At 40.2% G+C, this 13,708-nt stretch overlaps 1 protein-coding gene across 11 annotated transcripts in view; it reads right to left on the reverse strand.

Moving 5' to 3' along the window:
- SYNJ1 (synaptojanin 1) overlaps window positions 1-13,475 on the reverse strand; it is a 66,507-nt gene extending 53,032 nt beyond the window's left edge. For all 11 annotated transcript variants that reach the window (XM_051628377.1, XM_051628457.1, XM_051628026.1 and 8 more), the window contains exons 1-3: window positions 13,406-13,475; window positions 12,044-12,189; window positions 305-391 (exon numbers count right to left, since the gene is read on the reverse strand). In XM_051628377.1, coding sequence (XP_051484337.1) covers window positions 305-391; window positions 12,044-12,167 — 211 coding nt within the window. In that variant the 5' untranslated portion in view covers window positions 12,168-12,189; window positions 13,406-13,475. The remainder of the gene's footprint in view (window positions 1-304; window positions 392-12,043; window positions 12,190-13,405) is intronic.
- Between the last annotated feature and the right edge of the window lie 233 nt (window positions 13,476-13,708).

Below are 13,708 nucleotides of genomic sequence, written 5' to 3' on the forward strand. Positions count from 1 at the left end.
CCTGAAAAAAAGCATAAAAAGAAAAAACAACATGAACTCGCTCAAGTTCTACAGGAGAAAAGGAAATGCATGCAGGAGAAACTAAGCTACAAACAGAAGGAATTGTGAAATCGGAAGTTATTTTTGTCCACTCCCTCAATTCTGGGAGTACTCCAAACTTGCAAGTTACTCTACAAAGACAAAAAAATACAAAGAAAAAAAGAACTCAGTTCCTGTTGCAAAGATCCTGTGCTGTGCAGTTTTATGGGAGCAGCCCAACTTTCTTCCCCAAGTGAAAAATTAAGGTTGGATCTATTTTACTTACCAAGGTTTAATCTTAATACACCTAAGAGCCCATACGCATCCATTACTTTGGAGTAAGTATTCTTGATTGTGTCTTTTTCTGCAGAAGCTGTGGAAAGAAAACATAAAATTTTATGATGCAAAAGACCATACACTATGACAGGGAGAGTGAGTTCACTCTAAACTGAAGATCCAAGAGATTACCAAAGTTCTGCTTACATGAAACTTCTGGAAATAAAACAAAATGTACAAACATATGGCATTTTATAACAGAAAATGAGTATTTAATTCTATAATAACGTCTAATCACACTGTTATTAGGCAACAAAAAAATTATTTGCAAGAACTCCAAGTGTTATTAAAGGAGAATGTTGGCATTTTAAACATCATAATCTCCTAACATAAAAAAGCATTGAAAACACAGGCAAATGAGTTCCATGAGAATGCTCTCCTGTAATTAAATAAAATTGGAGTAGTGCTAAATACTACCTTTTTTTAGGAAAAAAAAATAATTACCTTTTTCCCCAGGAATAAAACCATAATGCAGCAGTATTATTTCCAGAGAAGCAAAAAAAGTTACCGCAAGTGCATTTTAGCTAATTTTAGATATATTCCAGGCAAATCAAAACTCTTGTAGGTCCACAAGATAATGACATTTAAAAGCCATGTCTCAGATTAGGAAAACACAATTTTCATACACAATTTTTGGGAAAAAAATGGTAATATTTTAAAATAATATAATAAAGTTTATGTACCATTATTCACGTGGGAGTTAATGTTAGTGAACACTTTAGAACTTAAATCAGCACTTGAACAAACAGGCCCACAAGCTTGACTGCAGAGTCAGGTTACACAGATGCTGCAGAGCAGGAACCAGATCCCACCTGTCCTGAGCTTTTGTTCATGACTGAGACTGCATTTGAAGTGCAAAACCCAACAATTCCACCTGTGCAACTGGATCCATAGGGATCAAGATTTCTGGATCACCAAAGATCAGCACCTTCTCCCTCCTCAGAAATGATCTTCTAATTAATTTTCACTTTGACACTAAAAAAGGATAACTTGATATAAAGAAAAGCATAAATCAAAACACCTATTGCTCTGGCTTTCTGCTGTGCTCTCTCTCTCATATTAGCTATAGTTTCTTTAAAATTGCTGTTGTCAAACTTTCTAATGAGTATTCTCTAAGCTTAGCATAGCCCTGCCTGTGCAAAAGCCTATCCCTTCTGTTCAAATGTCTGCCAGCTCTATTATTAAAGTGTATCAGAAACTCCAATAAAGATTAAACAATTATTTAACCTCAGCCTGAAATCTAAGCTCATTCAGTGTTTTATTAAGTGCATTTTTTTAAAGTTTCTTCCACTATTTGTACTGTATTCCTATAATCCAGATGCCAGAGATGAGAATTTTAGCAGTGTGATTACTTACAAAGTCCTCACCAGTAGTAAGTGTTTAGATTTGCAGCCAATCTAAACACATTGTTTACAATTATTTTATCAGCATCACCAAACCATGTTCTTCTTAACCAGATCACCATCAGCTGGAAAGAACAACTAATCTCCAAATTCTGATTCTTTCAAGCCATTTTTTCAGCATGTCAATTTCAGCTCTTCCAAGTTCAAATTTTGTTGACCACAGAACTGCCATGTTCTTCTTTCACATTTCAAATTATTAATGAAAGATTAGGTTTAGTTTCAAACTTTTTGCAGGATTTTTCTTAAAGGTGCCTGCCAGCATTTAATGACATTTCAGAACAAAGGCTTTTCTGTTTTTTATGGATTTATTCTTTTTTTCCATTGCATAGGATGCCCATTATCCTTGCTAAGCCTTAATAAATAAATGCTCTAAGTAAATTAAGTAACATGTACTGTGCAAACTCAGCTCAACAAAGAGGACACTGCTAATAATGCAGCCAGGGGTTGCAAAAACAAAAAAGGAAACAGAAAAGCTTACTTTGGCTAGTCAAGTATTTTATTAATGAATCACCCAACACCAATCAAAATAATTTCATGCCACAATTTCCATTAGATTAGATCTAATACAGTGTGAACTTTGAGCAAAATTCACTTTTCCACAGTGAGCAGGTATTTCTATCTCATACTTCCAGCACTTTTTTTTTTTTTTTTTTTAGGCCAAAATTCACACAGGAAAATGCAGGAAAATGCAGAAAAAACAGCTCACACCTCAGAAAGTTTACTTCATCTGTCCTTGCACATCCTCGCCTACCCCCAGGTTTCAGGCACTGCCTCCACTGAACCCAAGTGTAGGCACAAGGTACGTTTAACAGGTCCTGCAGCAGGCAGCGAGGATGCAGAAGTGCTTACCTGCAACACGCTCCTTCCACCCTCCCACAAGGCACATCGTGCCCACTATGAGTTACAACTTCATAACAAAAATTTCTAAGGCAGATTCCCCTTCATTGAGGGCACCTGTTTGAAACTCTAGCCATCAGTGCTCATGAAACCTGAAAGAATTCTGAAATTTGGTGATGCCTGATACTAGCCAATACAGAGGGGTAAAAAAATGGTTGGAGAGAGTCCAACAGAGAGTTAAACAAGGATGATTAAGGGACTTGAACATCTCTCCTACGAAGACAGGCTGAGAGAACCGGGGCTGCTTAGTCTTGAGAAGGCTGAGAGGGGGTCTTATTAATGTCTATACATATCAGAGGGGTGGGGGTCAAAAGGAAGTGGCCAGTCTCTTTTCTGTGGTGCCCAGTAATAGACAAGGAACAATGGGTATAAGCTAGAACATAGGAAGTTCCGTTCCAACATGAGGAGAAACTTCTTTCCTGTGAGGATGACAAAGCACTGGAACAGTCTACACAGAGAGGTTTTCGATTCTCCTTCTCTGGAGACTTTCAAAACCTGCCTGGATGCTTTCCTGTGTGGTCTGCCCTAGGTGATCCTGCTTTGGCAGGGGAGTTGGACTAGATGATCTCTCAAGGTCCCTTCCAACTCCTAAGATTCTATGGTTATCACATAAACCTTATTTTCCTAAAAAAAAACATGCTAAAAGGAATTCAGTCAAAAAAGTAGCACCTACAGCAGAAAAGGGAGCAAACCCACAGCACTGCATTGCTGCCTCTTCCCTACCACACCATGCAGGGATGTTTTGGATAGTTGACTGTAACAGTGCTCAGGCTGCTCCCAGGGTAATGCACAATAAGGGACTTCTCACCATCAGGAGCACTGCAACATTAAGGAAAGGCACTTGAGTTTTCTGAAAACCAAGATGAAATTGGGAATGAGACACAGCTACACCACACTCCATTTTCCTCCATTTGAACTTTTGGGACACCATGGGGAGCAACATCTCCCTGGGAGTCAGGTTACTGGTAATCACAGGGGGGCTCCCGCAAAGAGGCAGGGCAGGCTGGGGGCAACCCCAGCCCAGGACATCAGATGCCTCTGTGACGATGGGCTGAGGCCAGGCCAGGATGTCAATATGTGGGTGAGGGTCAGGCCTAGTGAGGGTAATCATAGCCAGATACTGCCCTGGGATAGCCAGACAGGCCATGGGGATGGAGAAAGGGACAGGCCAAGGCTGTCAGATGTCAGACATCAGCTTGGCAGTGCCCATGTCCAGGCTGGGCAGGGCTGTGGAGAGCTGTAGCCCAGCACTTCACAGCAGCATCACTGGGGCAGGGACTGACCGCCCTGGGGGACTGAAATGGGGTCCTGGGCTGCAGGCAGGGCCAGGGAAGCATCAGGGGTCTGGGCAGGGACAGTCAGGGCTGGTGGTGTCCTTAGGGCTCTGACATGAAAAAGCATTCATGCTATGAAAACATGCAAATAGCTGGTTTAGTCCAAAAGTCCATTTAGACTCCAAACATTTTCAAGCATTTCCTGAACCAGCATCAGCACCAGGGCTAGCCACAACAATGCCTTTCATTTATGGATGCTACAAAAACCCGAAGCCTCAAACACCCAAGGCAGAGTGTAATCTACTACTGATTGCCACTGCATGTTTTCATATCATTCCATACCAAACAGTGTGAATAACAATGTAAGTGTTCTGGAACCATGCAGTTTCTCCCCACAAGTATCATATTTAACTCATCCTTCTTCACCAAAGCTGTAACCTTCATGAAGATCTATGCTCTCTCACTTTCTTCAGCATGCAACATCACTGGATACAGCTGGATACAAAAGAGTTACAAAAATACATGGCTAAGATCCTATGATTGTATTATCTTCTATTCTGTGTAGGCAAAGCTCTATGAACAGTGAAATTATCAACTGGGTGAAACTGCAGCTTAGAAGTCAAACCACAGGAACGCTGAGGTAATTCTGACAGAAGGAGAGAGCATTTCCATGAGCATTTCCTCATTTCCTCTGTAACATTCCTAATGAATGAGAAAATCTCTTCCTAGAATGGTAGGTTGGCCTGCAGCCATGACAGCCCTTTTGACTTTGATTTATGAGCTCCATACCTTGAAAAAAATGTAGCTAACATAAATATGCACTCAGAAAAATGTAAAGTCCTACAAATTAATGAACCTACTTCTCCTTGAGAAATTGATTTTTCTATGTATTCATCTTTAAATAGCTGGAAGTAAATGAACAACTAAGGCTACCTGAATAAGATATAAAATGCCGTCACTTGCTAAGAAGCACAAATTAAGGCATGCAACTTCTAAAGACAGAAATTGGAATAACAGCTTTCACTAACAACACTGGACTTAACTGATGTCAAGTTATACTGTAGAGGAGCAGTAAACATCAGACAATGCAAGCATACACATGTCTGTGTATAAAGATGGACACAAAACCCTGTGAGGCAATTTTCTTCTAATTCTTTGTCAGTTCAGTTTTTAATCAGAAAGGAAATTAAAATCAGCTTCTGCTTAACCCACTACATTAGTTAGATTCAAGTTGATTAATTTCTAAAAGAGAAGTGATGACTTGCTATCTAGCAGTCAAAAAAAACCCAACACAAACACTATCTTAAAGTGGTTTTCAGGTCATATTGTAACACGATCTTGTAGAAAGCCATCAAGCCTCATTTGTGGTATCAAGAGGAAAAGAATAAAATTGTTTTAAGTCAATCTTTATTAAAAATTAATAGGTAATAGTATTCTTAAGTGTTAACATCTCATTTGTATCAAGTTAAATCACAAGCGTGCATCTGTAATAATCACACCGTATCAGTCACTGGCTCATTTAAGACAGGTGACCGATTAAATTATTTTAAAGGGATTACATCAGCCCTCTTACTGTTAGGCAAATGGAACCTCATTTTAAAACCCTGTCTTCAGGATAACTCAGTTCAACATGCATTCTGCTTAATTCCAGATTGGAAATTAGTTTTGTAATTTTAAAAAATTATAAAGCTAAGATCACATTAAAAGTTATCATTCAGGCTTTCTACAGTTAAGTTCTTGGTGGGTTTAAAGGTGCCATGATAACACATTGTAAGTTAGTGGCTACAATTCTCAGCTAGAACACAGGACAATGAGCTGGAAACAAAGACACTCTTGAAATTAAGTGTTCCTTCAGAAACAAGACTTCTCATTTATGATGGATGATAAAAAGGTCATGCTACTGTCACTTTTTAAAGTGACAAAATCTGAAAAATGTTGACTTTTTGAGATGGAGGTTTTTAAGCTTCTTGTCAAATGAGAACAGTTAAACTTTCAGTATTTAAATTAAAGCTAACACTTTAAAATCTGAGTAGAGTCACCCCTTCCATTTATAAATCAACCAACAGAAGAATCACTTCATTGCTTTTGATACTTTGCTGTCATGAAGAGATGCACAGGAAACTGGATGACAGCTGATATTTAAATCTGCCATAATTCATATAATATTTACTTTTAATTAATAGGACCATTTCTTTCCCCCAATTTATTTTCTAGCTCAAATTATGAAGTACCATTACTCACTTCACAAAGACATTTATGTTACCATAATCAAAACACATCTTAAGACTATGAGAAGGAACCTCCAATTAGCACATCTCCAGTAACAAAAAAACCCCAGACATCTCCAGATGTTAGCAGTTATATTTAATTCTTACACACCAGGAAAAAAACCCACAACAACACTGTTTGGAACAACAAAAAAATAATTGTAACAGATTACCAAATAAAAGCCTTGGTTGCTTTATTTATAGTATTTTTCAATACTATACAAATTTACTTCACAAAATGTGTAATTTCAACTAACACCGCTGATGAGGAGGAAAAAACCCTGAGAAATGGAAGTGTGGTAACAAAGCTGATGTATGTAAGCATTTTCTTTCCATCAGATTTGGGTCTTCTGACCCAGTTACATGCTCTCCATTAGAAAAAAAACACTTTATAGTTCAAATAATCTACAAAGACTTCCTTCCAATACAGAATGCTTTGATTGAAATACAGCTATTTTACATGAATGACAACTGTTGCAATTTTTGCCTGTACAAGTCAACTCACAAAATTACAATATTTTCAATTTAAATTGATGCTAGCATGCAAAAAAGCTACCAAGTTATCCAAAATGTAGAAATGCTAATTAGTTTTTAATTACGCCTGAGTAACTCCAGAAAAATGCAAACTAGGCTTTTTAACAGACATCTAATTTGCAAGAGCTATAACTCACTGGATGTCCAGTAGGGTAAAACCAAGAATTTTAGTATCAAGTGTGCTACCATAGAAACAAAAATTTACTGAATTGAAAAAGCAATATTATCATAAAGAGAATTATTTGCAGCCAGTGATATCCCTCATTAGAATCACATAAAAGGCCTGTGGTACACACACAGAATAGTTCTTTACTGTCGCTGTAAAGCTAGTCTACCCTAAGAAGGTGCCTTCAGATTCTGTTGTAACTTCTTTTTAATATTTCCAGAACTGTGGACCAAATTCTTGCAGATCCACTATGCCGTTCAAAGAGGTCACAGTCCTCCCAAGCAAGGGTTACTGCCTCTACTGACCTCCTGGGAAGACTCTCACTGTACGTTTTGTACTTTTCAAAGTGTGCTAGGCTAGCATACATGGTCTTTGTTAAATCATGTGATTTTGTGGGAAATGCCTGGGAAGCAATGAGTGGAACATCTTCCCAGTAGATTTGAAAGGACAGTGAATTCTTGTAGAATCTTAGGAAAGGCACCTGATGACGAAGAGGACAGGTTACAGCTGCCTCTACCAGTACAGCTGCCCTTGGCATCCATTGCAGCTGTTACTCCCCTGCAGCTTCTTAATTGTTTTAAGATCCTGTTTAATGGGAAGGTGTAGTCCGGAAGATGACACTTAGTCAAAACAGCAATAAAGACAGGAAGGTAAAATTGCTGTCTGCCTTTGCATCCTAGTCCATCCACATTGGCTTCAGATGAATGTAATACTGCATCAAAACACATTCAAAAATTGTTTCTACCATGGCCTGTATTTGACCTTTCATCTTTAATGTAAAGACACTGTTTCCAGAAAACACATTACTGCTTCAAGAATTTTAATTCTTCTTATTATTGTACCTTTATATGTGCATATAAAACAAAATGTTTATATTAAGCTTATTTTATAGGGTCCCATCATGACCAACAGAATGAAGCAATTTATTTTGAAATATTCTCCTTCCCTAGTTAAAGAGATGTGGTTCCACTCAAAACTCTCTATAAACAGGATTGGGGGAGAGAGAGTGGGATGGAGAATCACACAGTGGCAGTTTATTACTGGTGGCAGCAAATACTGAAGTAAAAAAAACAACCTGTCTGTGAGCATACCAAGTGTTATCCTCCTTACTGAGTACACACAGCAGGTGCTCATCAAATGTATCTGTCAGCATGTTTCTTTTCTGGGTGTCCAAGCTTCCTCAAGCACCACACCAACTTAAAATCTCTTGCAAAATCAATATATCCCATCTGCTACTGTGAATAGATAGTCGCATATCTGCTTTTCCTCCCTGCCCCCAAGTCTGTAGTGTGGAAGAATTTTCTTTTTAAAAAGAAATGGAATGTGGTTGAGTGATTAGAGTAGCACTGCTAAACATGATCACAAATAGCAGGATGCCTGCTGCACACAGGTTATTACAGCTCTTACTTTGTCTAGCTCTACAGAAATCTCATGGTGTGCATAGTGCCTCCTCCTCTTTACACCTGCTCTCTTCTCAGCTTTATCACAAGATGGAAGTTGAAGGCTGTGCACAAAGCTCCTGCTTTCCCCACTCAGGCCTCAGTATTTTCCCAGAGGACAGAACAATCTCCTTTACTCATTGCAGACAACATGAGTAAAGACAGATTCCCACTTGTTTCATTATGACTCACCAGAAAAACAGGGAGAGAGAACACCCTCCTGCTCAATGAAATATTTACAGATAAGATACCTCATCAAGCAGTCCTGTTTCAAAGAATAAATATACTGTCTATTTTGTATGTCAAATAAGAAAAAATATATCTATGACATCCTCCCACTAAATCGAAACAAATCAGCAGTGAAGCTCCTGACATTTAAAACTAAGTGTTTTTACATGGCCTTAGGAGCAAGTTGGCAGGACCCCTCAGAATTCAACACCTTGAACTAACCCAGTACTAGGAGTTAATGAAAAAGGTATTTAAATATGTAGGGCAGGCAAAGTATTTCTCAGACATTTTGGTCACTGTAAGGTTAGCTAATCCATGTTACGAGCAGTACTTAGAACCCTTCCAGCAGAAGTGTGGCTGGGGTTGCTTCCACGTTAAGACGGAATGATTACGCAACCACCACATCTGAATTTTCCCTTTGACCCTCTTCCTTTTCTCCACCCTATTTTGTTGATTTGAATAAAAGATTCAGTGCACATCCAACATGCAACGAAAAATCATGCAAAGTCTGAGTTGTATAGCATTCCCTACAGAGGCCTAGCTAAACCCTCTGAATCATCTTGCAGGGCTTCACTGAATGTAAAGGGGATGAAGGTTAATACCACTACCCTTCTCTCAGCAAAGTAACAGATGTACTTTCTTTACCGTGACATTTAAAGGATCAGTAAGCTTTCAATTCCTTTCTCTTAGCCCATTTCAGATCCAAATTTCTATACATAGATACCCCAGAATATGCAATTCACTACGGCTATAATAAATGAATTCACTTTTAATGTAACATTTTTCACTAGGTTCTGCCTATATTATATATTCTACATAGATGTAAGAACTGTGATTGGGTATTAGGCTGAACACCTTATTTATCTTTAGTATTTAGTAAAATATTTTGAATGATGCCTGTTTGAGATCAGTATTTTCAATTTTTGTAGCATCTAAAAAGCATTAGTGCCACCACCAAAATATATGAGCTTTTAACATTTTATAGTGATGCTGTTCTGGATTTAAATTGATACATACTTGATCTGACAGTTTTTTCTATCTATTCACCCAGATTTTACAAACATCTGGGAAATCTTCCCTAAGGGCCAGTCTTTCATTAACTTTGGCTTTTAGATTTGTACCAATAGCCAGAATTTTGTAAGGCTACAAACTAGAATCTTCTGTTTTCTGTGTCATGAATTGAGAGACTGAGAAGCAATACTTTACAAATCTTCCCCAAGCACTAATAATTGTACTCCTTTAAATATGCATTAAAAAGAATAGATACAAGAAGCTAACAGCAAGCAGAAAAGAGATTAAAAAAAAAAAAAAAGTCCTGAGCTAGGGAACTCTAGAAATTTTTCTGCTGCCAGTTCAAGGGTATGATTGTGATCTTTCAACTGTTACCAGAAGAATCATGTTTCCGTACCTTAAGAGTTTAGGTGCAAAAAGGGAATTAAAGCAAAATGCCACAGCTAAATATGCATCAGGAAAATATGGCCATTAACCAGATAGAAAAAGAGTATGAAGATTAGTCATTAAGGTTACTGAAAATAATGATGCTCAGAGTAACTACTTCTAGTGAAGTATGAATGTTTACTGTGATGTAACCTGCCAGTGAGAATACCACGGACAAACCTTCACTGATTAATAACATGCTATATCTAAGTACACAACCCAAGAGAAGAGAGGTTTTCAAATTTCCTGTCTGGTAATAACAAGAAGCACAGAATAGGGCAGGAACTTCGATATGGTTTTAATTTTTAGAAAGAAAAGTCTTATTCAGATGCCTACAATGTATCTCAGCACAGAAAGCTACTAACTTAGTGTCCTTTATGAGCATAACTATCAGGAGTAAGTTGCTTTTAATACCTTGGTCCTTAAGTAGCTTAAGCATGTTTAGTAATACCAAATACATGCTAAAATAAAGTGTTCCACAAATCTCAAAAGCATTTCCACCCCCATTTTACAGATTTCACCAAACCTGTTCACTAGCTTTATCACTGGACACTTATTCCCAAGCTGATCCACACTACACAATGTCTTTCAAATGCTGCTAGCAAAGTTAATAAAATCAGTTAAACACATAGTAAGAAGAAACTGTATCAGAGAAAAAAACCCAACAATACCAAACAATTCTCTAAAAAAGGTGCAAAGCACTCACTGTTTTTCAGCTGGATCATCATACAATTGCAGCTATAATGTCAATTGTGCTGGCATGTCCCATTACTAGGCGTCTAACAGTTCATGGCAGCTTGTTCTAACAGCACATTAAAGATGTGAATTAAGCGGCATGCTAGAGAGCAGTTGCACACAGCCTGTCCTCTACAGATAACTCCACAGCCTTACTTCCAGGTGCCTTACACAGGACACACAGTCAGGTGCCTCAGAAGCAGACGATGCTACTGCCAAGGAGCACACTACCTCATAGGAGAACCAACTGCAAATACTGCAGAAAGAAGACATATCTCAAGTCCCCCACTCTTAATTGGAAATCACTTTTCTAACTCTAGTCTTGTTAGAGAACAGCTCCCCCATTCAGCCTACTCCACAGTCTCAAAGCCAGAGCATCCTGATGAAAGGTCAGGTTTAGAATCCACTCAGACTTCAGGCAGTGAATCAAATCTCCCATTTTCTGACTGAGTGCTCAGAATAGTTAGGCTAGAAAACTACAAATAGGCATTAGAATTAATTAACCAAAAAGTTATAGACTAGAAAAAAAAAAATTACTTCATGGTACGAAAGCTTTCTGCAAAAGAGTCAAAAACAAGCTTAGAAACCCTGTGCAATCAGGCACTCACACGTTCTGAAAAATACAAACCAAACTATGTTTTAAAACCCTCTCTGTAGGCTTCAGAGATCTCTTCTGCATTTCTCAGTTTAGCATACTCCTTCAACTATGTCTTTAAAAAAAAAGGGGGGGGGAAGAATTTAATGCATTTATCACTGAAAACACACAAAAATAACTTTGCAATGCAAGACACCTTGCTCCAAGTATTACTCATTTTATTCCAAGAAAAATTAATACAGAATTTTAAGATACGTTAAAAATACAGGGACAAAATAAAGCTAAAAATAAAAAAGCAATAAAAAATAATGATACAAAATGAGATTAAAAAACTAAGATGGTATACCATTTAAGAATATAGAATGTTTTATTATGAAATACAACACAGAGAATTAGCTTTTCAATGAGTTAGCATGTATTCAAAAGGAGAAGGTTGTTCAGAACAAAAGAAATAAGCAGATGTTGCTGGAAGCTATTAGAAGAAAACCTAGCACACATGAAAACACACATGCATGATGAAATATAATTAAATGTGTAAAATTATCTTTCAGCAGATGAAGATATGAAAATAATTTTTTTCCCATTTAAACCTGAAGCCTCTCCACTAGCAAACAAGAAGACAGAATAGCTGTTCCTTTATATTCCATAAACAGTTTACACGATGTCAAGTTTGCCAACGTTTTACACTGTAGTTATCAAAACATGTCAACTTACAGAGGACAGCCACAGCTCCAGATTCAAACATGAGGCATTCTTCTCTGTTTCTGGTTTCCACTATCACGCTGAATGGAAGTGGATCCAGCTTGTGATACACACGGTATCCTTTACTGAAAGCCATTTTGCCTGTATCAGAGGCAGTCCTGTCCAACACAAGATGATGTTAGTGAAACCTCCTTCTGCTCCCACATACCTTCTGCAAAGCAGATCTGATTTGCATCCCCTCCTAGGGAGTTTACATGTTTTAACATAAATAAACAACTCGCTCTTTCTACCTCATGAGACTTATGTTATCTCAGGTTCCAAAAGAAACATTGGCACTATCTAAAGACAACATAACAATGTTTCAAAAATACAATTGCCCAGAAAAACATCTTTCAAAATAGAGATTTAAAAGCTTCTCAAAGACAATGAGGATTTATTTCACAACACTTAATAAACAGGATTTCTTCTTAGGATAAAAAAGAATGAAAATAAGGTTCTCTAGACACCACAAACACCTAAGAGTGGCAACTATCTTAATCATAAACTAATGCCAAATGCAGAGGACCTGAAGCCTGGGTAGGCTTCAATTTTATATCCATTTTACTGATTCTGACCTTGTACACAAGGACAGAATATTTGAAACACTAAAGTGATGCATTTAAGAGATGACACACAAAAAAACCCCAACGTTAACCGTTTTCGTCTTTCTTCTCTAAACGGGAGCAGGGTTTTGTTTGGATTTAAACCCTCCCCTGCAGCGGCTGACGACTGAAACCTCGCAGTATTTGTTGTGCGAGTGGAACTGCCTACGAGACACAGAGGTCAGATCTTTTAAAACAACAGCAACGACAACAACAAAAATCCCCAAAATAACAAACTATAAACAAACGCGAGAGCAGCCAAACTGCAAGGGCTGAAGCTCAGGAAACAGAGGGGGGGGGGGAGATGCTTCTTCACAGCCAGGATCAGGGTTTCCTGCCCTCTCCCTTCCCTCCAGCCCCGTCTCCGTCACCTCCAGGGCGCACTCGCACTTGACGCCGGGCCCAGCTCCCCAGCAGCACCGGCGGGGCCCCGGGCCTCCACCCGGAGCCCCCCTCTCCTGCCGGGCAGGACGAGCGGCCACCGAACAGCCGCCGGCTTCCCACCGCCCGGCCCAGGGGCAGCCCCGGAGCCGGGGCCGGGCTCGCCGCTTCCCGCCCCGCCCGGGCCCGCCGCAGCGCCGACACCACCTCCATCTTGCCTGCCGACAGCGGCGCCCCCGCGGCCCCGGCTCCGCCACCGCCGGTGCCGCCCCCGCCCTCTTCCCCGGCCGCCGTCCCCCTCCTCCCCGGCCCGGCCCGGCCCGGCCCGGCCCGGCCCCGGCGCCTCCCTCACCGGCCGCGCCACCCGCCGCCCAGGGCCGCCCGTTCCGTTCCGCTCCGCTCCGCGCCGCGGCAGCCGGCGGGACCGCCCCCACTTCCGCCCGGCCCCGCGCCCCTTCCGCACTGCGCCTGCCGCCGCCGGAAGCGGCGCGGGGCGGGCGGGGCGGTGCTGGCCCGCGGGAGCGGCCGTGTCCTCCCTGGCAGCCCTCGGGAGCCGCGGGGACTGACCGCCCGGCCTTCCTTCGGCAGTCTCCACCCAGGCTGCAGGAGGAGGAGGAGGAGGAGGAGCGGCTGGCGGGAGCCGCGCTGTGCCGGG

The sequence above is a fragment of the Apus apus genome, chromosome 1, assembly GCF_020740795.1.
Source record: "Apus apus isolate bApuApu2 chromosome 1, bApuApu2.pri.cur, whole genome shotgun sequence".
Taxonomy (NCBI): Eukaryota; Metazoa; Chordata; class Aves; order Apodiformes; family Apodidae; genus Apus; species Apus apus.